Below are 26,116 nucleotides of genomic sequence, written 5' to 3' on the forward strand. Positions count from 1 at the left end.
CCCTGCAGACCCAGACAGAGCCATCCCTACATCCCCAGGACAGACTTGGTGGTGGAGAAAACTCCCCCCATCTTCTCAGGTTTCCTGAGTTTCCTGGGCCACCAGAAAGGGCTCCTTCCCAAAGGAGAAGTTCTTCTGGAACATTAGAGAAACTGCCCCAAGCTGGAAGCTCCCTGCTGACCCCACCTTGACCCCACCAGCTCTGCACCCTTCAGGGCTGGCCCTCCTTTCGACAGAAAAGAAGAAGACCTCTAAGACCAGAAAGTTCAGCTGCAGTGGGGGTGGACGGGGGCGCTAGGAGGTCACCAGCAATGACTCTCTGCCTCCCAGCTGCCCTGCAAAGCACCGGAGAGAAAGGCCCCTGATCACAGTGACATCATGTCTCCCCCACCAGTCAGTCTGGGTGGGAGCTGGCCCACAAGGAGAGAAGCCGTGGGCCCAGCCCAGCCCCGCCCCCGCCTGCCAGAGCCACACTCCAAGCCCCAGGAGCCAGATTTAACATATCTCACTCCATGTGTGCTCCCTCTCCCCAGGGGCCCCTCAGCACAAGTTAAGATCTGATTGGCACTAATTGGACCAAGCTGACAGTGCCCAGGGCGGCTTGAGTACTGTCATCATGGATTTGACTCACCAAGCAATGGCTGTCAGTGCCTATGGAGCCCACCATTAGTGTCATTTTGGGAGGATCAAGCAAGCTTGGATGGTGCTTTGTGAGTCAACACCACTGCCTGGCCAAGCTTTCAGCCAGAGACCTCGAGCTTATAAGTGATTTATTCTTGGTCTCATATCCAGGCAAGGGCTGGAATCCAGCTTCCTGATCATCAGTGTATTGGTCCATTCCTCTGCTTATGGTCCCAGAAAGTCTTCCCTGGAAGAAAAAGTGGGTTCTGGTTCTTCCTTTCCTCTCAGAGCACAAGACCTCCCATCTGATAATCAAACCCCAAGCCTAAGACAGGAACCTCAACCCAATCCTAGAATATGGAGCTCCCAAATGAACTCTCGGCCCCAAGACTTGATGCTCAACTGCAATCGTGAATCCTGGACCCTGAAGTGAAAACTTCTCCTAGGGATAAAATCGTCACCCCAGCATGGAACTCAGACCCCCTCCAAACAGATGCACCAATACCTACCCCAAATCCTGCCTTCAGATATTGCAGCCTCACCCCCCAGATAGAACCTTGTATCCTGGGAATCAATCCTTAGCACCAGACAGCAAAGCCCCACCACCTGCAGAACAAGCCCTGAATTTTGGGAAATTCTGTTCTCAAAACCAGTCCAGACTCTTCTTATATTTTGTTTCCTTAACACAACCGCAACTTGGGGACCAGATGAGGGGAACCCAAGCTCCCTAAAACACTTTCCTTCACATTTTGTAGTAGGAAAACCAGAAGACTCTCATGCAACGGAAACCCCCGTTTCCAGGAAGGCTGCACTCTGATGCAGAAAGCTCCATGTAAGTGGCATCCTGGTTACTCACAGCCTCATCCCACCACTTCCTCCATCCTCTTGGCTCCACACCAGGGTCTGGATGTCTGGCTGTCTCCTCAACCCCAGAGGATCTGCCAAGCCTGGCTCAGGAAAGCAGAAAGCCCCTGTGCATCTCTCAGGCACTGGCTAGGTTCTTTGCGCCCCCCAAAAAGGGGTTTTCCTTATTCATTCTTAGTCTGTTCAGATTTTCTTTCTTCGTGATTCAGTCTTGGTAAGTTGCATGTTTCTAGGAATTAATCCATTTCTTCTAGGTTATCCAACTTGTTGGCATATAATTGTTCACAGTAGATGAAAATATAAGAGGAAAGCTCCCTACAATTCTTTGGGTTTATGTGGTATCCGTTACAATGTCTCCTCGTTCATTAATGATTTTATTTATTTGAGTCTTCTCTCTTTTTTCTTAGTCTAGCTAACGACTTGTTCATTTTGCTTATCTGTTTAAAAAACAAAACAGTTTTGTTGATCTTTTCTACTGTCATTCTAGTCTTTATTTCATTTAATTCCTTCCTTCTATTAACTTTGGGCTTAATTTATTTTTCTTTTTCTAATTCCCTGAGGTATAAAATTAGGTTATTTATTTGAAATCATTCTTTTTTTTTCTTAATGTGAGTATTTATCACTATAAACTTCCCTGTTAGAACTGCTTGTGCTGCAACTCATAACATTCCATTGGTTTGCTATGTTTCCATTTTCAAGTGTCTGGAGATTTTTTAAATTTCCTTTTTGACTGTTCAGGAGCATGTTGCTTAATCATATTAGTGAATTTTCTCATTTTCCTCCTATAATTGATTTCTAGTTTCATATCATTGTGGTCAGAAAAGATACCCAATAAAATTCCAACCTTCTTCAATATGGTAAGACTTGTTTTGTGGCTAACCTGGAGAACTGCTAAAGCAATCTTGAACAAGAAGAACAAATCAGGAGGCATCACACTTCCTTTCTTTTTTCTTTTAAAGACAATTTTTCTCAGACAAATTGCAAATTAAACTACAAAGATATAATTATCAAAACAATATGCTGTTAACATAAAAAACAGACATATAGATCAATGGAACAGGATAGACAGCACAGAAATAAACCCACACATACATTGTCCACTAATTTTCAACAAAGGTACCAAGGATATACAATGGGGAAAGGATAGTTTCTTCAATAAAAGGCACTAGGAAAACTGGATATCCACATGCAAAAAAATTAAATGGACCCTCATCTCATAGCAGGTACAAAAATCAACTCAAAATGAATTAAAGATCTAAATGTAAGTCCTAAAATCATGAAAATCCTGGAAGAAAACATAAGAGTTAAGCTCCTTGACACTGATCTTGGCAATGGTTTTTGGGGGTTGACACTCAAAGCAGAGGCAACAAAAGAAAAAATAAACAAGTAAGACTACCTCAAATTAAAAAGGTTTTGCATGTAAGGTAAAATAAACAAAATGAAAAGGCACTCTATGGAACAGGAGAAAATATTCGCAAGCTATATATCTGATAAGGTGCTAATTTCCAAAAATATGTAAGAAACTCTTACAACTCATTAGCAAAAATAATAATAATACTAACTCGATCAAAAAACAGGCAAGGGGCCTGAATAGTCATTTTTCCAAAGAAAACATACAAATGGCCAGCAGGTACATGAAAATGTGCTCAACATCACTAATCATGAGGGAAAGGCAAATCAGAACCACAATGAGGATCAGAATGTGGTAAAGAATCTCCTGCCAATGCAGCAGACATGGGTTCGATCCCTGATCCAGGAAGATCCACCATGCCATGCAGCAACTAAGCCCGTGGGCCACAACTATTGAGCCTGTGCTCTAGAGCCTGGGAACCACAACTACTGAAACCCACGGGCCCTAGAACCCGTGCTCTGCAACAAGAGAAACCACCACAATGAGAAGCCCACACACCACAACAGGAGAGTAGCCCCCCCTCGCCACAATTAGACCACACGTCAACAGACCCAGCAGAGCCAAAATAAATAAATAAAATAATTTTAAAAACACACAATGAGATATCACCTCACACCTGTTAGGATGTCTATTATTAAAAAGACAAGAGAAAACAAATATTGAGGATGTGGAGCAAAGGGAGCCCTTGTACGCTGTTGGTGGTATAAACTGGGTACAGCCATTTTGGAAAACAGTGTAGAGGTGTCTCAAAAAATTAAAAGTAGACTACCATATGACCCAGCAGTCCCACTTCTGAGTATATATCCAAAGGAAATGAAATCACTTTCTTGAGGAGATAATTTATACATCCAAAGTCATTGCCACATTATCCACAATAGCCAAGATATGGTAACAACTGAAGTGTCTATTGATGGATGAATGGATAAAGAAAATATAGTGTATATATAGGTATACACAGATATGTCTGTTTGCATGTGTATAAATGGAATATTACTCAACCATAAAAAGAAGGAAATCTTGCCATTTAGGGCAACATGGATGAACATGGAGAGCCTAATACTAAGTGAAGTAAGCCACAGAAAAGATAAAGAAAAATAAATACCATATAATATACTCATTGGAAAAGACCCTGATGCTGGGAAAGATTGAAGGCAGGAGGAGAAGGGAACAACAGAGGATGAGATGGTTGGATGGCATCACCGACTCGATGGACTTGAGTTTGAGCAAGGTCCGGGAGTTAGTGATGGACAGGGAAGCCTGGCATGCTGCAGTCCATGGGGCCACAAAGAGTCGGATATGACTGAGCAACTGAACTGAACTGAATATCACTTATATGTGGATCTAAAAAAGTAGGGGTTGAATTAAAAGAAACAGAGAGTATAATAGTGGTTGCCAAGGGCTGGGAGGTGGGGTAAATGGAAATGTTGGTTAAAAACACAAACTTCAGTTACAAGATAAGTTCTGAGTACCTAACATACAGCATGGTGACTATGGTTCCTAATACTTGTATACCTGAAATTTGTTAAGAGTAGATCTTAACAGTCTTACCAAACAAACAAACAAAAAAAGTAACTATGTGAGAAGATGTATGTGTTAATTAACTTGATTGCAGGAATGATTTCATAATATATACATATACCTAATCACCACATTGTACACTCTAAGTATATCACAATTTTATTTGCCAATTATACTACAACAAAGCAGGGTTGGGGGGGAGGCTGTTTCCTGCAAATAAGTGGAGTTAGGGGTCAAGGATGGAATCTGTTGCCTCCATCAGGGACAGGCACTCTATTGGGTTCGAGCTCTGTCTTTGTGCCTGGAAACTAAAGGAGAGTCTGGGGTCTCCAGGCAAAAAGAGGTCCTTGCTGGTCCTGCTGGGGTCAGGACAAGGCTCTTTGCGAACTCCAGTCTAGCCTGAGAGCCAGGGTCAAGAATGGATATTAACCTAACGTTGATTCTGACCTATGAAGAGGCCCAGAAAGAAACTGGAACAGGACTCAGAAGTATAGATTTGGGGGACTTCTCTGGTGGTCCAGTGGTTAGGAATCCGCCTTCTAATAGTAAAGGATGCAGGTTCGATCCCTAGTCAAGGAACTAAGACCCCACATGCTTCGGGGCAACTAAGCCCGTATGCCACAATCACCAAGCCTATGCACTCTGAAGTCCGCGTGCCACAATAAAATATTCCACATGCAAATGACATAGCCAAATAAATAAATATTAAAAAAGAAAAAGTACAGACTTTGATAATCCTGTGACAATCTGCATCTCAGTTTCTCCTGTGTAAAGTGGGACTATGAATTCTGGTCATGGGACCCCCAAGAGAAATCAAAGGAAGAAGTAGGAGAGAATGGTCTGAGGCTGTTCAAATGCAAGGTTCACAGCCCTGTGAAGTCTCCAAGCTCAGGGCAGAGACAAAGAGCTTTTTTTCTCTCCTCTCTTCCCCTTTCCCACCTGCTGCCTCATTTCTCAGCCATCTTTCCTCATTCTCTTTTACTCTATGAACATCCATCCCGACCTTCGTGCTTTCCCTTCCCTTGACAGTTTAATAATTTAATAAGTACCAAGCCCCAGGGTGAGGGTCTGGGGCTTTGATCTCAATCCTGGGAAAACCAGAGCAGCCTTGGCCTGTCTGGGCTGATTTATGGCCACCTTTTATGGTTTGTGTGTGTATGCTGGGGGAACTGGCCCCCACGGAGAGCGAGCAGCCACCTGAGAAAGCCTGGCCAGGTTGGGACTGAAGGCCCAGGCAGAAGCCAGAGGCACATCACAGCACAGGTGCCAGGGCCCTGCCTCCGCCCACCTGGGAGCCACCTGTGACAGACAGAGGGGACATTAACTATTGATGGTGTCCCAGTGGGTAGGGATGGAGCCAAGAGCTCAGAGCCAGCTCTGCCTCGCTCTCTCCTCTTGGCTTTAAGGTCTCAAGGCCTTTGGGTGGGACACAGCTTGCAAGGGAAAACTCAAACATCAGCATGCTCACCCCTGACTTCCCAAGATGCCCCCTCCCCATGTATAGCCAAGCTCTTCCAAGCCGAGCCACCTGGATGCCTCACTGACCACTGCCCCAGAGGTCAGAATCCTCCAACACATATCCACACAGGTGGCACCTCTCCAAATCTTCAAGTCAACCTTCTAAAGTGTCTCCCAAATCAATCTGCTTGCCTGGTTGCTCACAGCCCTGCCCTGGGAGAAGCCACACCTCTCCTCCCCTGGAGGAGCAGCAGCCTCCTGCCTGGCCCTCCCCTGCCCCTCTCTGGCCCCAGAGCCTTCCAAGGCATCTACGAGTTCTTGTCCCTCTTCTGTTCAGTGTGTGCTCAGCCGCTCAGTCATGTGCAACTCTTTGTGACCCCATGGACTGTAGCTCCTCTGTCCATGGAATTTTCCAGGCAAGAATACTGGAGCAGGTTGCCATTTCCCACTCCAAGGGATCTTCCCCACCCAGAGATTGAACCTGAGTCTCTTGCATCTCCTGCATTGTCAGGAGGATTCTTTACCGCTAGTGCCACCTGGGAAGCCCCTCTTCTGTTTAAAGCCCTTTCAACAGCTGCCTTCAGGATGGTACACATCACAGTTGGCACAAGCATTCGTCCCCCTCAGGTGATCCTCTGGAATTAACTCTGCCATCCAGAAGAGGTCATCCAGCAAGGTCAGAGCCTTGAGACCTCATTAGCACCTGGTCATATAGGTGTCTGACCTTGGACAAGTCACTTCCTCTCTCCAGGGCTGAGAACTCTAGACTTGGGCTGAGAAAGGAGCTAAGACATAACAACCTCTAGGGTCTACTTGGGTTCTGATGTTAGAAGTCAGTGGCCATGCCTCTTCCACCAGCCCCGTGCACACACCTGACCAGCTTCAGGGAGAATGTATTTGAAGGACATTTGCTGGTAAGATCAGGGTTTAAAAAGGAAAGGAAAGGAAAGCAACCACAGAGAAGAAGGGCTCCAGGCCCCTTCTGCCACTGCTGTCTGAACTGGATGAGCAATTCACAGGCCACGGGCATCTCAAGGGCAGAGAAGACATCCAGTGCTCCCCTCCCTATTCTCCACGCCGAGCACCAGGCCCAGCACAGAGGGCACCAACACACAAAATGAATCAGCTGGAGCATCCTCACAGTTGCATTCAACTCTGATAAGAGCAAAGTGTCTCCTCTCCTTGCTCTCAGGGGCACCTGGACGCCCCCACCTAGATATGCACATAGCCCCATTCCCTGGAGATGGTCGGCCTTTCATTAGATGTCAGGCAGAGGCTGGGGGCCAGCCAAGGGCAAAGACAAAGATAAAAGTCAGGAGCGTGTCGAAGTGCCGCCACCCTGATCGAAGGACAGCACCCTCCCCAGCAATGTTCTCCTTTTCCTGCCCCCACCCTAACCTCTGGAGTGGCCAGTATGGCGTGATGGGGCAAGAGAGGCAAAGAAGGCCATCTGGAAAAGCCAGTAGACATACTTCCCTCCCTTCTCCATCATCCCGAGAGGGTTCTTTCTCCTCCTGCTGCCCCGCCCCCACACAGACAGCCTGTGGGATCAGCAACTTGCTTCCACAGGTAGAGAGGTAAGGGAGAGGCCGTTTAGTGATTTTCTGCCAGAAGTTCCATGGCCTGGAGGGCTGGGATGATACCAGCCAGGACTCAGCCCTCCTCAGTGGCTCAGCCATAAAGAATCCACCTGCAATGCAGGAGACCCAGGTTTGATCCCTGGGTCAGTAAGATTCCCTAGAGGAGGGCATGGCAACCCACTCCAATGTTTTTGCCTGGAGAATCCCATGGACAGAGGCTACAGCCCCTAGGGTAGCAAAGAGTGGGGCACGACTGAAGTGACTTAGCATACACATACTCAGAGCCAGCTCTGTCCTCAGCACGGGCTTGTGTCAGACCCCTTCCAGGAGCACCCTTCTCTGCGCCTCCCACACCCAGCTCAGTATTCTCAACTGGGGTGGTACTGTCTCTTCTGGATTGCTTTTTTATTTTTTGCCACCCCTCACAGTTTGTGGGATTTCAGTTTCCTGACCAGGGATTGAACTCAGGCTCTTGGCAGTGAGAGCACAGAGTCCTAACCACCGAACTGCCAGGGAACTGCCCCACTGGGGTGCTTTTTAAAATATTGGAAAGTTCTTTTTTTAATGACACACGGTGACCAGTGACATTTAATGGGCAGGGGTCAGGGATGCTAAGTGAATAGTTACACACCCAACATGGCAGGAGCACTCCTGCCCCTAGGAACACAAAGCCAACCCCTACTCATTTTCAGATCACTTCCCTGGTCATTTCACGTTCCCCCAAGTTCCCAGTCTTCTCTTTCACAGCCCTTATCCAAATATTAGTGCTTGTGTAAGAAACTTAGAGATGGTAAAGGACAGGGAAGCCTGGCGTGCTGCAGTCCATGGGGTCGCAAAGAGTCAGACACAATTAAGCCACTGAACAACAAAGACAAGAAACTAAAGAAAGAGTTGACAGAACAGTTAAAATAGTGCCCCAGCCTCCAGGGGTAGAGCACAACTCTCTGCCTCTAGTGTGGGCTGCACAGAGGACTTCTTTTCAAAGAGTGCAAGATGGAGGAGAGGAAAGTGCACCTCAGCTTCACAGTGAAGAAGCCTGACAAGCTCTACCTCAGCCTGTGATCAAGGTCCACAGCCACAGTGATGAGTCATGTTGATGACACGTACTGTTCATACGAGGCAATTAAAATGGGACTTCACCACTATGGTCTTTCTCTCCAAAACCTATAACCATAGTCTAATCATGAGAATATCAGACAAATTCCAGTGAAAGGACAGTCTGCAAAATATCTAACCAACACTCCTCAAAACTGTCAAGGTCATCCAAAACAAGAAACGTATGAGAAACTGTCACAACCAAGAGGAGCCTAAGAAAACACAACTGTATATGTAAAATGTAGTAGCTAAAAATATAATGTGGCATCTTGGATGGGAGCCTGGTACAGAAAAAGAACATGGGGGAAAACTGAAGAAATCAGAGTAAAGTACAGACATCAGTTAAGAACCATTTTCAGTATTGGTTCATTAATGTCACAAATGTTCCATACTAATGTAAGATGTTAATAATGAAGGAAACTGGACATGGGCTACGTGGAAACTCTCCTATTTTGCAATAATTCTGTAAATCTAAAACTGTTCTAAATGAAAAGGTGTGGGTTGTTTTTTTTTTAAGAGTTGTAGGGCCAAAGTCAAAGAGATCTTGGCTAGAATCCCAGCTCCACCTCACACCAACCATGTGAGCTCGGGCAAGTTACTTAACCTTTCTGAGCCTCAGTTTATGCATCTATGTGCTGTGCTTAGTCGCTCAGTTGTGTTCGACTCTTTGCAAGTCCATGGACTATAGCCTGCCAGGCTCCTCTGTCCTTGAGGATTCTCCAGGCAAGAATACTAGCGTGGGTTGCCATGACCTCCTCCGGGGGATCTTCCCAACCCAGGGATCGAACCCAGGTCTCCCAAATTGCAGGGGGATTCTTTATTGTCTGAGCCACCAGGGAAGCCCATCTATGCATATATAAATGGGGATAATAATCATACTTACTTCACATGACTGTTTTAAAGGTTAAAGGGGATAATAGGTATAAACAGCTTAGCACAGTCTCTGGCACATAACATGTGAGTAATTGCTATCATATTCTGATTCATTTGTTCATTTGCTGTTCTTGTTCTGAGCTAACTCCCCGACTGGAAGAGGAGCTCCATGGCAGCAAGCCCTCATCTTTTTGTGCTCTACCATATCCTCAAGCCCAGGAGAACAGCTGCCTCATCACTGATGCTTAGTCTGTGTTTGTTAAACAACAGAATGAGCCCTTGCCATCACAGTATCCTTGGAACCCAACTCTCACCCTAGGAGAACTTCAGTTCCAGAGCCCAGCGCAGAGCCCTGCCTACCCTTAGACCTGCAGCCAGAGCAGAGAGAAAGCCGAAGCCTCCCACCTGCCTTCCGGTGACTCCTCCTCCTCTCTGAGGCCTGTTTCTCTCTCCAACCTGCCCCACAGACATCAGCACCTGCTCATTTCCTAAAGCAGCAGGATCTGCGTAATGACCTCTGATAAACATCTTTTAATAAACCCTGTAGCTGGATCTGTCATCCAGAAGCTATATTCTCCTCACTGCCTGCCCTCACCGTCATCTCCTCCCACTTCCTGGGCTGGTCCATTAGTGCCTCTGGTCTCACCAGGCAGACCTTCAGGCCCCCAAGGCCCCTGGACTCTGGCTTGCTGCGGAATGGCCAACAGGCTGCCCCGGCTATTCCACAAGCCAGACCCTCCCCACGCGCCTGGAGTCTCAGCGGCCTGGCCCAGCTCTGCCTGTGCCACCCAGCCTGACCACTGGCCAGTCCACTTCCCTCCAGCCCTGCAGGCAGTTTTCCCAGGCGTTACCAAGGAGACCACTCACATCCTACTCAGGGTTGCCAAAGCAACCAGCTCAGTGAGGAGCAGCCCCTCGGCTTCCAGCCCCTGGGTGTGCAGGACCAGGAGTGAGAGAGTCACAGACCAACAGGAAATGGGCCCAGGCAGCTGGCACACCCAGGTGGAAGCAGCCCTAGCATGCCCTGGGCAGTGCCCCACTCCTGTCCTCCTTCCTCCCACCTCTTCCTCCTCTGTTACTGCTCTGATGGTGCCCAGACCACCACCATCTTTGGCTCTGATTTAGAGCTAATGCCTGGACCTCAATGTACACATTGAGAACACATTAGAACTAGGCACTTGTCATCCCAGAGGCTCAGGGAGAAGAAAGTCCCAATATGCAGAAATTCCCCCCAAGGCTAATTTTCTCCCTCATGGACTTTGGTGTCCTAGATAAAAATTCCAGTTCTGCCATTTCCTATTCTGGACAGCACTCTTAGAACACATGAGTCTCAGTTTTCTCGCCTATAAAATGTGAATAATACCACCTACTTTCCACTTACTGAATGATTAAATGAATTAACCTACAAGAATGCACCCAGCATAGTGCCAAGCATCAGGTCTCACACTTCTTAAAAATCCTTTTTTTCTTCTGATGAATAAGAGCCTTCCTGGCCATAGCCATTGGTCAGAAATGCTTCCAGATTCACCCACGGGAAGCCTAGATGAGGCCGTCAGCTTGGCTGTCCCACCCAGCCCTTTCAGCTTGGCCTAGGACAGAAGCCCTTTAGCTCCATTAACCTCCCAGCAGCTCAAGATGCTTCATTTGCTCCTCCCCTCTTCTCTGCTGATGCTGCACTTTAAAGGAAATCACTACATTCATTTGCTCAAAAGCTACCCACAGCTCCTACTGCCGACAGGATCAACCCAAACTCATTCTGGCATCCGAGGCCCTACAAGACCTGGCCTCAGTCTATCTTCAAAGATTGACCCGTTCATCTCCCCACTGTGGGTCTCACATCCCAGCTCATTGTCTCTGCCAGCACCTTGTATTTTCCTGCTTCTGTGCCTTTGCCTCCATGCCCTCACCAAGATACCCTTGAACGTCCCATTCCAAATCTCCATCCAACTTCAGGCTCCTCTCCTCTGGGAAGCCTGATTTCACTAACTCCAAGAATACCAGAATGGGCCTGTCCTGAGGTCCCACAGCCTTGATAGTTCTCAGACTCTGAGGTATATCAGAATGACCTGGGGCTCCTGTTAAATATGCAGGTTTGGGGGCTCCATCACCAAGGTATTCTGAGACAGTTGGTCTGGCCTAGGGGCTGGAAACCTGCATTTTAGATGTGTTTTCAGTTGATGCTGATGCAGGCGGGAGAAAAACCTCACTTTGAGAAACACTGGCCCAAAGGAACAGAAAGTTCCCTTGAAAGTGTCTGATGACTGAATGGCTGATGGGTCTACAAGGCTAAAATCTCTGCAGAGGAGGTGGAAGGGGGGGAGGCGGGGGCTGGAAAGGAGCATCAAGAACCCCATGGTACTCTCTTTCCCTCTTCTGGGGCCCTGTCCAGAGGCCAGGAGACTGCTCCTCAGTTTCTCTAATACAGTGGAAGACAGAGCCCACCAAAAGTGAACTCTATGGGGGCAAAATGTATAGTGGTCGCAAGAGTGAACTCTAAAGTCAGAGAGACCTGGGTTTGAATCCCAGCTCCATCAATTACAAACTGTGCGGTCTGGGATTAGCTATTTAACTTCTCTAAGCCTCTCTTTCCCCATCTATAAAATGGTGACAATGATAGCTCCCCCCTCAGAAATAATCTACACGGAAGCACTAGGCACGCAATAACCACCCAACACATGGTGGCTCTTATAAACGTTACTGTTATGGTGAACAATACAGAATTCAAAGGTCAGACTAAATAAAAACCCAACAGGGTGTGCAGGACAGATGCCCCAGGTTCAACATGGGGGCTATCTCAACTCAGCTCTCTGAAGTCTTGGCGTGGCAGAGGAGGCCGCCAGCCCCCACCCCTTCACCATGCTAAGTCTGTCTGCTGCAAGGCTGGGGGGTGGACAGATGAGCTAACCTAACCTGCAAGTGTCATGACAGCCAAGTAAGGAGCCCAGATAAGGGCTGTGGGAATATCTGTGGGTTGGCCAAAGAATGGAGGCCTTGAATTTCCGATTATGGCAGTCTGGGTCATGACATTGAAGATTATTGATAAGAGAGGGCCAAGATGAAAGGAATACTTTAGGAGGATCCCTCTGGCAGCATCAAAGGAGGAATGAGAGGCAGAGGGGTCAGCTACTGCAATACCTGGGCTGGGGACCCAGATGGGGGAAGTACCAGCAAGGCTGTGAAGGCTCAAAAATGGCTAGGACCTTGTCCTAGGCAAGTGCACCCCCCAACCCCACCCCAGAGCAGTGAGGAGGTTGAGAGTCTGACAGACAAATTCCTGTAGCTCACTCTGGTCCACCTCAAAGAGTCAAAGCTCCTTGGCCAACCTTAGACGCTCCTCCCTCTGCCTGCCAGGAGCCACGGCCACCACAGAAAAGAGACTCTGAAGACAACAGGTGTCTGGCGGGTGCAACTCCCAGCCAAAGCCGGAAGGGGATGATCCCCCTACATCTGTCACAACCAGTGGCTTTGTCAAATGTCCAATGCAAAAGCACTAGCTTTGAAAAGATGGAAGGCTCACTCCGTGGTACAGACCCAAAAGAACCGAAAAGAGGTGTTCAAACAAAAACTTAAACACAAATCTTCACAGCACAAAATTCACAATAACCAAAAGGTGGAACAATCTAAATAGCCATCAGCTGGGAAGTACATAAACAAAATGTGGCAAATCTACACAATGGAATGTTATTCAGCCACCAAAAGGAAAGAAGGTACATGTTACGACATGGATGAACCTTGAAAACATTATGCTAAGTGAAAAGAGCCAGACACGAAAGAACAAATGTACTATGAGTCCATCTAAGGGAAATGTCCAGTGTGGGCAAATGCATAAAGACAGAAAGGAGACTAGTGGTTGCCAGGGATTCAGGAGAGGGAGTAATAAGGAGTGACTGCTTCACGGGCACAGGCTTCCCTTCTGGGGTGATGAAAATGTTCTGGAACTACATTCACAATATTGTGAATGTACTAGATGCCACTTAATTTAAAATGTTAAAATGGTGAATTTTATGTCATGTGAATTTTACCACAATAAAAAAAAATGACAGGAGGTGGGCTTTCCAATCCCCATCTATGGGTGACCACGTGGACTGAGTTGGAGGAAAGCCTCCCCGAAGGCTTTCCTAGTTACCTTTCCCCCAATACTAAGCACCAAGTAGGCAGGGACTCAGAAAGAGATAGGGAAGGATTAAGATCTCTGTTCTCTGTATCTGTCTCCATAAAGCATGAATCCCCTACTCCAGTCACCCTGGGCCCATCACTGAGAATATATACACACATTTACTCATCCTGCCCCAAGCCTTTGCTGCACGCCCCTTGCCCTACCCTCCTGTCCATACTTAGGACTCCCACTGCACCCCTTGCCATCTATCCAATTTCTACAGTTCCTTCCATGTCCAACTCAAATTCTTCCCTGATTCCCCATTTCTGACCTCTGCCCACACATATCTGGGATTTCAACAATCCAAACAAGTATTTGATGCTATCCTTTCCCTCAGCCCCACCTTATCAACTAGATCACTCTGTGAATGTCCAGGGATGTCACAAGCCCTCACCCCTGACCCAGGCACATAATCAGCTCTTCATAACTGTCTTTTGGTCCTTATCCTGGATCTATACCTTGGACCTCTCCCCTGGACACTCCTAGACCAACACTGTTCAGACCCCAGTGGGAATCACCAGCAGTGGAGTGAGGTCAGGGTGTCTTCAGGAAGACCAAAGTCTACCACCTGACAGGTGATGGACGAGCCTCATTTCATGTCAGCCTGACAGCCAGACCAACCTTAGCTCTCTAATGAGTCCCAGGGTCCCTATTATGCTAGGTCCTTTATGGTTGTTTTAATTAAAATAGTGAGAAATCAATAGATGGCAATTATGGAAGGAGAAAAAACAATCAAGAGTTCCCTGCCCCCAGTAAATTTCTGGATGGACACTAATAAGAAGCAGAGTTGAAACTCTGGGTGAGTACAAAGCAAAATTTGGGGTGGACAGTCTTAGAATCACAGTCATTATCAAGGTCATACCAATAAAATAGATGACGTTGATGTATCAGAGAAGACCCCTAGGTCAATGCTGATATAGTTAGAAAGGAACATGGAGTGAACATTAAAACAATCACAGAATAAAATTGATGGTTCTCTTAGGATGGGGAAAAGTCAGGCTGAGAAGCCGAATCAGGAGACCCCAGACAAAGGACGGAAAAGACCCACAGTCAGCCTTCATGGCATGCTCTAATCCTTCATCTCAGGCTCAGAAGGAGCAGAACCAAAATTCTCATGGCCCCTCCTGTAGGTGTGTAGTTAGGGACAGGGGAGAATGGATACTGGAAAACCAAGCCAGAAGGGAGATCGACAGGGGAGGGAGACTGCTGGGGTGGGGAGAATTTCTCCCCCATTTACTCCCACTGAATGAGAACTGATCCCTATAAATCAGGGAGGCAGCACAAAGCGACTTTCTCAGGCCAGACAGGTGGAGATGGGGGGAGTCAAGCAGAGGAGGAGGCTAGGGTGGGAGCAGGGAGATAGGAGGGCCTCAGACCCTCTCCTGCCCATTCCCTCCCTTGTCCAAGACTCCAACCCCAGAGACTTCACCTCCCTACAAGCCCAAACTGTAGATTAAAAGGGGTGCGATTATGGAAGCCTTCTCTGGGTTTCCCTAGGGTCATGGATGCAACACAGCCTTCTCAGAGTAATTGATGAGCATTCCAGCGCCAAGTCAGCTCACTGGCCCCCAGCTAACTTCTGCCCTTGAAGGACTCAGCCTGACTTTGCCACCTTCTCTTGACTGGCCCACTGAGTAAATGGGCAAATCATTCTCCCTTCCCCTCATTTCACTCCCTTGTAAGAGAGACCATTGAACTGGATGACAAACACAGGTTCCACCATCATTAGGAATCTGTTTTCAATGCTCAGAAAGTCATCATACATGCAATACTTACAGCTTATTTCTGATGATTAAAATTAATATTTGCTTACTGTAGAAATGTTAGAAAAGAGGAAAATACTAAAAAGAAAAGAAAAACTCTAATACGATCTCATTACCCAGAGGAAACCACGGTTAACCTTTTGGAAACTTTCTTTCCAAGGTTGCTTGATTTCCGTGGGGGAGGGGCATCCATAACATTTTAACAAAATTGGGCTCTACTGTTTATACAGCTTTGCCACTGCTTCTTACAACTGTCATTATGCTGCTGTGAGCATTTTCTCAAGTGATCAAATGTTCTTCAAAAATACTATTTTAAAGGTTGCATAATACTCCACCAAGAGGATTCACCATGATTACATGGCATTTAGATTGTTTTCTAGTACAAACAACACTGCCATAGCATCCTAGGCTCATGTACAAGTATTGGCCTTCATCTCCATTTCTTTAGGATCGATTCTGCAGGCAGAATCACAAGGCCAATGAAAATGATATTTTAAAAGGGTTTGACGTGTGCCACCATATTAATTTTCAGAAAGACACAACAAACCCATTGATGTGCCCAAGGTGAGTGAGAGATGGTTTTGAAAGTGTCGGGGTTAGAATGCAGGATGGTGGTCCTGTCTCTTCTCCTCTCCCCAAGTTCTGAAGGTTAACTGTCCAGCAAAAGAGAGGGTAGCATTACAAGACAGAAGATACAGGTCTGCAGTCTAGCTCTGCCCCTCTAGCTTTGGGATCCTGAAACAAGCATTGGTTCTCCTCAACTGTGAAATGGGTATGACGAGCTCTGAGCACTATGCAGAGCAGTTTCCTTGCTCATTTGAAAAGGTATTTGTGAAAGTTCTTTGTAAACTTGCCCAAGACCTTCCCTTCCTCACTTAGTCATCCGAATGCCCAGTCAGTGTTGGCCGGTTTTCAGGATGATCGAACAGGAGCTTTCTGAAGGGAATCAGTGGGCTCTGAGGGCCTGGGAAGGCCCAGGTGAGTCTTCAAAAGGTCAGAGACAGCACTGAAGAGGTAAAACAAAGAACAGGGCCTGGCACCTCCCTGAGGGTGCTGAGTAGGTTGGTGGACTTAAGAAAGCAAAAACCTTGAGATCTGTCAAGGCTCTCAGCCCATCCTTTCTAGAGTTCTGACTGGACATCTAGCCTTTGGGGAACCAGAAACCAAGCTGATTCAGTGGATACAAAAAGTCAGTAGCTGCAGAGGACTCCAGAGGCCACCAGCTCTGGTCCCTTCTTCCAGGCTGTTATTATTCGGCCCTGTATTTGTAAGACCCTCCAATCGGAAAGGTAACTAGTGTTTCCAGCCATCACCTCTCCAGCCATGGGCAGATGAAAAAGAAGACCGTGGTACTTCTCTTGGGAAGCACAGCTGGCCGGCCTGAGCATCCTGCCACGCTTCCCCATCCACCGGGCAAATGCCCTTCCTCACCCCGGCACACTCGCCTAGCACCACGGCCTGAGGGGACTCCAGTGACGTTTCTGGTGTAGCTGGGAGAACTGCGTAGACCCCACGGAACGCCATCCTCTCTGATTTTCGCCATCATCACCGGCAGCCCCCCACCTCCAGCGCACCCCCAATGGCCAGAGGTGCATCTCCCGCCTCCAAAGACGCACAACAGGTGGCACCTGTCCGGCCTTCCCAACCACACCTCTCCACCTCTCCCTGCCCCTCCACCTGCATCCGAGTCTGCCAGCTGAGCCCGGCCCGGGGGGAGCCTTACCTTTGAGGCTTTGCGGGTGGGCCCGCGGCGCCCGGCTCGGGTTTCCTCGGGGCAGAGAGGGGATACTGGCGAAGTTGTTACCCATGGCATCCGGTCCCAGTAGGGTTCAGCACTCGCAGGGGCCAGGCGAGGCTGGGCAGGAGCTGAGGTACGGTGTCCTAGTGTGTGAGCGCGCGGGCGCGCGCGCCGCCGGGGGAGGGCCCTGGTGGGGCTGCGGCGGGGGGCGGGCGGGCGGCTCCTCTCCTCCCTGTGTCTAGGCTCCGCGGTTCTCGGCGGGTCCTGCCCGCCGCGGGGATTCCTCGCGCGAGCCGGCTACCTGCCTGCCATTTTTCGCGGCGGGCGCGCCCCTGGGCCAGGGCCGGCGGCGCCCGGGGCTCCCTTCTTCCTCCCGAGGGCGCTCGGGTTCCTGCTGGTGGCTCCGGCACGCTTCCCCGGGGCCATAGAGTCAGGGCTTTCGACGCGGGCGCTCAGCGGCTCGGCCTGCCCGAAGGCTCGGCGGCTTGGCGGCCGGCTGGGTCCCCGCCCGCGGGGACGACCGAGGCGGCGACGCGCGTGGTGCCCTCCCGCCGGCGGCTCGACATGGAGCGGGGCTCCGAGGAGCGCAGGGTGTGCTGGGCGCTCTCGCGGTGGTGGGTCTCCCCCTCGCCCCCAACGCCGCGCTCCCGCCCCCGCCGGGTCCCCCGCGCGACCGCCGCCCCCGCCCCCAGCCGTCGCCAGGATTCCCTCGCTCCGGTTGTTATGGTGACAGCTGTGCCGGTGAATGAGCGTCTTAGTGACACGCGCGCGCCCGCTCAGCCAGATGTGGCGCCGGGCGCGCGACGTTCCCGGCAGTCACTAGCCCTTCTTGGTCTGGCGGGGGAGCAGATAGGGGTCAAATATCAGACAGAGATTGGGGCTCCAAGGGTTGGGTTTATTCCCCTCACCAACAGTGGCGCTTGGTCTTGAAAACAAGAGAAACCATACAGTACGAAAGGTGAGCTCCCTGGATACCAGGCCCGGGACAAAGTAACTCTCATTTCCGATTTCTCTAGTAGCAGGTACAGTGCCTACCATACAATAAAAGCTCCAGAAGTGGATGGATGACTGAATAAATGAAGTGAGATTAGGAATCCCACCCACTCTTTCCCATCTTGCAAGATGGCGGTTGAAAAGGCTGAGAAACCAGATACTAAGGAGAAAAAAACCTGAAACCAAGAAGACTGATGTTGGCGACAAGGCTAAAAAGATGAAGAAGGTTAAGAAGGGAAAGCCCCGCTGCAGCTGAAACCCTGTCCTAGTCAGAGGAATTGGCAGATATTGCCATCAGCTATGTACTCCAGGAAGGCCTTGTACAAGAGACAGTATTCAGCAGCTAAATCCAAGGTCGAAAAAAAAAAGAAGGTTCGGGTTCTTGCTACTGTCACAAAACCAGTTGGTGGCGACAAAAATGGTGGTACCTGAGTGGTCAAACTTCACAAAATGCCTAGATATTACCCTACTGAAGGCGTGCCTCAGAAGCTGTTGAGTCACGGTAGAAAACCCTTCAATAAGCATGTAAGAAAGCTGCGTGCCAGCAGCATCACTCCCAGGACTATTCTGATCATCCTCACAGGGCACCACAGAGGAAAGAGGGTCATTTTCCTGAAGCATCTGGGCAGTGGCTGGTTACTTGTGACTGGGCCTCCTCTGTCCCTCAATTGAGTTCCTCTGCATAGCACACACCAGAAATTTGTCATTGCCACCTCCACCAAAATCGATATCAGTGGTGTGAAAATCCCAGAACATCTCACTGACGCTTACTTCAAGAAGAAGAAGCTGCATTAGCCCAGACACCCAGAGGGTGAGATCTTCAACACAGAGAGAAATAGGAGATTACGGAGCAGCGCAAGGTTGATCAGAAAGCTGTGGACTCACAAATTCTGCAAAGAATCAAAGCTGTCCCTCAGCTCCAGGGCTACCTGCACTCTGTGTTTACTCTCACAAATGGAATTCATCCTCACAAAGTAGTGTTCTGAACTTCTTACAAAGAACCTAATTAAATAACTTGTCCATTTCAAAAAACAAAGAATCCCACCCAGCACCTGACCCTTTGCTCTCAGTCAGCTCCAAGGGGCACTGGGACAAAGGCTCAGAACAAGAACCCCAGGCTGTTCAGTTACTGGACACAAAAAGGCTTTGGGAGCCTTTAGATGAACACAGACTAGACCTAGAAGACTGGATGGAGGGCCAAGCCTCGGGAACAAATCTCAGGAACAAACTGTCAGAGAATCACCAACTCTGAACTGAGTGGTTCCGTCAGCTCCAAGAGGTAGGGGCCTCTGTGGCTTGCAGCAGTCAAAGAAAGCTTCCTGGAGGAAAGGGCCTTCAACAAGTCACCTGTTCACATGACTCATCCATCCTGAAGCTCAGCTCTGATACTAGGACCTGCAGGAAGGGAAGGGAGTCATCTCCTACTTGGACATGGGGGCATCTTCTTCTCCTTGCCTTTGGTTTTTTGTTTTTTTGAGTATAATTCATTTACAATGTTGTGTTAGTTTCAAGTGCATAGCAAAGTGATTCAGTTATACATATACATATGTCCATTCTTTTTCAGATTATTTTCCCATGTAGTTTACAGTACTATCCTTCTCCCTGTCTGGTCAGGGCTAGAAGATGAGCCAAGGTTCTGCTGGGAGAGAGAATCTGCCTTCCTATTCTGTCACCTCTAGCTCCCTGACTGGCTTCAACAACTCTGATCCAGAATCCAGCAAGGACACGGGCTGGCTTCGGGCATCTCATCCATCCTCTTCTGGGTGGTTCTTTCTGCAAGTCTCCATGTGACAGCTCCTCATTATTCAAGCACAGTTCATGTATCAACTCCTGACCTTCCCTGACCAGCCCAACCAGAGAACCCCCACCACTCTCAGTTACGCTCCATACCATTACTCTGTGTTATCTTCTGGAATTAATTTGAAAGTAGACTTTCCCCCCTGGTTTATGGTCTACCTCCCCACAAAGTCAGTGGAGCGAGCAGGTCAACTCCATTCACCATGATGTCACCAGTCTCCAAGAGAGTGCCTGGTACATGACAGACTGTCCAACACTGCTTGTGAAATGGACAAATCCCCCTGCCTGCCAGGCAAATTCCACCAAGAGGCGTGGGAGGAAAGCCTCTGAACCATCCCTTTTTTCCCTCTCCTGTCCTCCACCCCCACCCCATTGCAGGCATCACATCCTTAAATGTCTGGGACTCCAGGCGAGCTAGAAATATCCTTGACAGCTGCTCTCTGGGGTCTGGAGGGAAAAACAGCTCCCTCCTCCGCCCCCAGCCTCTTAGATGCCCAAGATCACGTGCCCAGCCAGCTGCAGAATGGATGTGGCAGGTCAGGGGTGCTGTCTTTTTATGGGCGTATCTCCCCGAGGCTCACGCCAGCTGATGACTCATGCATCAGAAATCCATGGGCTCTGAATGGCAGCACACTCATCCATTTGCACACACACTTTTACTCTCTCTCACACACTCACTTCTACACAAGTACCCACACTCTCACACACTCATATACCCCCTGAAGCCTGCTGGAATGAGGTCACTCTGGGTTGCTGCTGGCATCAGAATAAATCTGAAGACTCTGTATAGATGAGACTAGTTCCCCTGGAGGTTGTGCGAAGTGCAGGCCCTTGGTAGGATTTACCGACAGTGGCTGTGAGGGAAGCTTGTCCTCTCCTTCCTTTCCTCGGGAGGATGGGCTGGGATGCAGAAGGGACAGGGACAGGTGAGGCCCCATAGTAGAGGGAGGCAGGGATGTCATGGGTCCCATGTGGTCTAAAGCTGGGGCTCTGGGCCAAGCAGGGGAGAAATGGAGAAGGTCATGGGGAAGGGGATACTAGGGGACCAGACTCTGGTGCCTGCCTGAGGGGGTCCAGAGGCTCTGCTGCTCAGGACAGCCTTACCCCAGGGAGCTGCAACAGGAGGGCGAGAGGCATTAGGGACCAAGGCAGGGAAATGAAGGTAGGACAGAAATGTCCCCTGATCTCAGAGGTTGAGGAGATAATGGGAACAGAAACATCCCCTGATCTCAGAGATTGAGGAGATAATGGGAGCATCCACAAGGCTGAGATTAGGATGAGACGAGCAAGGCGTCCCTGTGTGATGAAATGTAAGGAGGCACTCGCCCTTAGAATCATGCAACAAACAGCCACCCTGCTCTCGCTCAGGCTTGAGTGTGATGCCTCTGAAATCTTGTACCCTACGTCATTGGTCCCCAACCAGTGGTCCACAGACCAGTATCAGTCCATGGCTTTTTAGGAACCAGGCCGCATGGCAGGAAGTGAGTGGTGGGCGAGCAAGTGGTGAGTGATGAATCGAAGTCTCATCTGTTTTTACCACAGGGCCTCCTCACATTACCGCCTTTGCTCCGCCTCCTGTCAGATCAGCAGCAGCATTAGATTCTCATAGGAACACAAACCCTACTGTCACTGTCTCCCATCACCCCCAGATGGGATCATCTAGCTGCAGAAAAACAAACTCAGGGCTCCTGCTGATTCTGCATTATGGTGAACTGTATAATTATTTCATTCTATATCACAATGTAATAATAATAAAGTGCACAATAAATGTAAAGTACTTGAATCATTCCACCACCCTATCTGTGAAAAAATTGTTTTCTACGAACCCAGTCCCTGGTGCCAAAAAGGTTGGGGACCGCTGCCTTATGTCATCTCCCTAGACTGGCCCTAGTTTTCCCAAGGAGCTCTGTGCTATGGTGTGGGGGCAGGGGGGTGACACCGCTGTCAACTGGCAACTCGCTGTAAGTCTCTGGCCAGACAGGGACCTAGAGGAGGTGAGTGTGGCTGCATGGGACCCAGAGCAGCTGAGGGTGACCCCTCCAAGGGACCTGTGCCTCAGAAACCCTTTCCTGGCAGGGACAGTAGTTGGACCCAGCTCAGAGGAGCAAAGAACCAAAGCACTCTTCTTCCCCTGGACATTGGGTGGAATCCCTTAGGCTTCAAGCATCCTTCACCAAAGAGGCTGCCAGGAGGCAGGGAAGTGGCCTCTGAGGCCCCGAGGGCCCTTCCCAGCCCCAATTAAGAAGCGAGAAGGGAGAAGGAGCCTGCCAGGAAGAAGATCTGGATGAAGTCACTATTTTGGTGGCTTCAATGGAAGCTATTAATACCCATAAGGTGGTGCTCCAGCACCTGTCACCGTGGCAACCCCACCTCCCCAGCAGTGTAGATTCTGAAAGCTCTGCCCAAGGGGGTGGGTGTCAGTGCATATGTGTTTGGCTGTGTGTACACGTGTGTCCATGTGGATGCTGTGAATGCTCACACCAATCACAGGAGAAGGGGGGGAACCCCAGGCAGGGACCCAGGGACAGTTCCAGAGCAACTCTGGCCCCCGTCGCCCCTTCTCTCCCTTGCTTCTCTCCCTTCTGACCAGCTCCTTTCTCTTACTCCCTCTTCCTCTCTCTCCCTCCCTCCCTCCTGTCTTTCTCCCTTCTTCCCACCCTTCCCTGTTCCACCCTTGTCCTGCCATCTCTCTGCCCTTGTTGCTTCTTGCTCAGTCTCCTCCTGCTGGTTCGCCTCTCTCCTCCCCTTCTTTCTCAGTCTCCACAGCTCCCGGATCAGTTCAAGTCTTGAAGAGTCTCCATGTTGATAAAATAATAAAATATTTGACTGAGAGCTTCCTTTCTTCCTTCCCTGAACCCCTTGAGACTGAGCCCGGAGGAAGCCACAGGATGGTCCCCCACTGGGCAGACAAGATGGAGTTCATCTAAGCTGAGCTTAGCTCCCTGAAACTTCAACAGCTGACATCGCCCTCCCTGCTGAGAAGCTAGCGTTTAAATAGGAAACAGCCTCAGCCATCCCTGGCTAGGATACAAGGCAGCTCTGAGGCCCAGCCCATAGTCATTAGCATCATCAGACCACCGTCAGAAAACACAGACAGAAGTGGTCCTGCCTGAACTGCAGGGCGTGGCTGGATGTGTTAGATAGGAGATCCCTGAGTGCCTGAAACATAGTAGATTCTCAATAAATATTTGACAAATCAATGAATCAATGTCAGTGAATCAACCTATCAATACAGCCTACTCAGTAAGCCCAAGAGACATACCCAGACCAGCCTTTCTGGCCGGTTCCCTCCTCGACAGTACCTTCGCCACAAAGTTTTCCTTTGCTTTATGTCAGTTTTCCTTGAGGCCAGGTCTTTCCTCTGAAGGACTGGAGTCTATGCTAACCATCTTAGCATGGAATGGGCACCTTACTGCCCTGTTTCCAGGTGCTGTGGGATTCAGCTTCATTCATTGCTCCAGCCACCCTTTTGAGCACTCTCTGTACATCTAACACTGTGTGGGATACAGTTTCCTTGCTAACACCATGAGGGAGCCTGTCCTATGCTTTCCTTAACTCCAGTACAGTTACTGCTACTGTTAGCATGGGAGACTTTGCTCTATTTAATGACAACCTAAATGGGAAAAGAACTTGACAAGAAGTAGATACATGTACATGCATAACTGGGTCACTTTGTGTTATACCTGAAACTACCACAACATTGTTAATCAACTCTACTCCAATATAAAATAAAACAAAAAGTTTTCTAAAAGAAATAACTGAGAAGCTTGATGTCATTAAAATTAAATCTTCTGCTCTGCAAAAGACACTGTCAAGGGAATAAAAAGACAAACCACACAGTGGGAGAAAATATTTGCAAAAGACATATCTGAAATAGGACCGTTTTCCAAAATATACAAAAAATACTTTAAACTCAACAATAAGAAAACAACTTAATTTTTAAAATGAGCCAAAGACCTTAACAGACACTTCACCAAAGAAAATATACGGATGGCAAATAAGTATTTGAAAAGACGGTCCATATCTTATGTCATCAGGAAAACGTAAATCAAAACAATGCTGCTGCTGCAGAACTATTAGAATGGCCAAAATCCAGAACACTGACAACACTAAGTGGAACACTGGGAACTCTCATTCATTTCTGGTAGGAATACAAAATAGTACAGCTACTTTGGAAGACAGCATGGTGGTTTCTTACAAAATTAACCATCCTCTTACCATATTATCCAGCAGTTGTACTCCTGCATACTTACTCAAAGGGATTGAAAACCTATGTCCACAAAAAAACCTGCATATGCATGTTTTTAACCATTTTGTTCATAATTGCCAAAACTTGGAGGCAGCCAAAATGTCCTTCAGTAGATGAATGAATAAATAAACTGTGGTACTTCCAGACGTGGAATATTAGTCAATGCTAAAAAGAAATGAGCTATCAAGCTATGAAAAGACACAGAGGAACCTTCAAATATAATGAAATATTTATGAGTACTCGTTTAATGATTAATGAGGTCGACACAACATTGTTTTATAGACATTTAAGTAAACATTTCTTAATTTTGATTTTAAAATTTTCCTTTCATAATTTGGAGCCACTGATTTTTTTTCCCAGTCTTATGTAGACCCTTAGAAAGCCCATAGGCCTAAGTCCTGGACTTATAGTGCCTATGGATAAAATCCAGGCCTGAGGCCAAGCATTCTTAAGACTGTATCTAAAAGGGCTTCCCTCGTGGCTCAGATGGTAAAGAATCTGCCTGCAATGTGGGAGACCTGGATTCAATCCCTGGAGAAGGGAATGGCTACCAACTCCAGTATTCTTGCCTGGAAAACTCCATGGACCGAGGAGCCTGGTGGGCTACAGTCCATGGGGTCACAAAGAATCAGACATGGCTGAGCGACTAACACACGCAAAAGGACAGGTGGAGATTCCTGCAAGAAGCAAAAAGAAAAATGTGCAATGCCAGAAAGAGGACCACAGGTCTCCCTATCGGGGAAATTTGTTTAGTGATTTCAAAGGAGTCCAGCATCCCTTGACTCATCCCAGGGCCACTGGCTCAGGTAATACTGACAGATGATATTTGTTTGTTTGTTTGTTTGTTTATGGCTGCACTGGCTCTTTGTTGCTGAGTGTGGCTTTCTCTAGTTGCAGTGTGCTGGCTTCTCATTGCAGTGGCTTCTCTTGTTGCAGAACATGGACTCTAGGCACATGGGCTCAGTAGTTGTGGTATGTGGGCTTAGTTGCCCTAGGACATGTGGAATCTTCCCAAACCAGGGATGTGCCATACAATGGCAAGCGGATTCTTAACCACTGGACCGCCAGGGATATCCCTACAGGAGATATTTATGGAGCACATAGTCACACATACAAGGTCTTGGTCTAAGCATTTCATCTGTATTAATTCATTTAAGACTGGTAATAACCCTGTGAAGTAGGTATTATTATTAAGCAGCAGCAGCAACAGTGTCCCCATTTTAAAGATGAAAATCCTGAAGCTTAGGAACGTTAAGATACTTGACTAGGAGCTGACAAGTGAAACACTGAGTTTCAGTCCTAGGATGCTCTGAGTCCGAATCCCTGCCCCAGAATGGGATTCCTTTAGGTGCCACCCTGAGGAAGACACCTGTCACCAGGGAGGTTTCCTCCCTCGAGTTCCCAAATCAGCCCGCTCCTACCGATGAGACCCTTAAAACTCCCCAGGGCTTTGGCTCAGCTCTCCAGAAGTTAGTCAGGAAGCACATGGCCACTAATGAACACAAAATAGATTTAAAATTAACAAAACTGAACTCAAAGAAAAGTGCTCCAAGTGGATGTAATTTCCTAGCATTTTCTTTTTCCTACATAGATATTTTAAATGACCTTGTGTGTGTTAGTCACTTAGTTGTGTCCGACTGCTTGCGACCCCATGGACCGTAACCCACCAGGCTCCTCTATCCACGGGATTCTCCAGGCAAGAATACTTGAGTGGGTTACCATTTCCTTTTCCAGAGCATCTTCCCAACCCAGGGATCGAACCCAGGTCTCCCACATTACAGGCAGGGTCTTTACAGTCTGAGCCACCAGGGAAGCCAGGAATGACTTTATCTGGCAGGAAATCTTTTCTAAGAATGTTACAATGATCAGAATCATAAAAGAAAAGTATGATAAGTAAGATTCTATAAAAATTTAAAACTCATTCATGGTAAAAGTTGAAAGACACTTTCAGGAGTCAGGAGACACACCTCCAGAAGCCTTCAATCAGTTCAAATGCCCTA

The 26,116-nt window shown here is 48.2% G+C and overlaps 1 protein-coding gene, 1 long non-coding RNA gene and 1 pseudogene across 16 annotated transcripts in view; 2 read left to right on the forward strand and 1 right to left on the reverse strand.

Moving 5' to 3' along the window:
* Positions 1–17,712, reverse strand: part of NEURL1 (neuralized E3 ubiquitin protein ligase 1) — a 75,188-nt gene extending 57,476 nt beyond the window's left edge. For 6 of the 15 annotated variants that reach the window (XM_081544054.1, XM_081544115.1, XM_081544014.1 and 3 more), the window contains exons 1-2: positions 17,654–17,712; positions 17,063–17,264 (exon numbers count right to left, since the gene is read on the reverse strand). In XM_081544054.1, the coding sequence (XP_081400180.1) occupies positions 17,063–17,147 (85 nt within the window). In that variant the 5' untranslated portion in view covers positions 17,148–17,264; positions 17,654–17,712. Of the gene's footprint in view, positions 1–17,062; positions 17,596–17,629 lie in introns of those variants that run through there. The other 9 variants (XM_081544061.1, XM_081543993.1, XM_081544152.1 and 6 more) reach the window with 4 other exon arrangements.
* Positions 17,713–17,836: 124 nt separating this feature from the next.
* LOC145527016 (uncharacterized) lies at positions 17,837–21,662 on the forward strand. Its single transcript, XR_014069404.1, has 2 exons — positions 17,837–18,035; positions 19,635–21,662. It is a non-coding gene; the product is annotated as an uncharacterized LOC145527016 (long non-coding RNA).
* Positions 18,200–19,106, forward strand: LOC145527014 (large ribosomal subunit protein eL6 pseudogene; annotated as a pseudogene).
* Positions 21,663–26,116: the final 4,454 nt, after the last annotated feature.

Source organism: Giraffa tippelskirchi, chromosome 2 (assembly GCF_054371585.1).
Source record: "Giraffa tippelskirchi isolate mGirTip1 chromosome 2, T2T-mGirTip1v1.2.pri, whole genome shotgun sequence".
NCBI classification, from domain to species: Eukaryota; Metazoa; Chordata; class Mammalia; order Artiodactyla; family Giraffidae; genus Giraffa; species Giraffa tippelskirchi.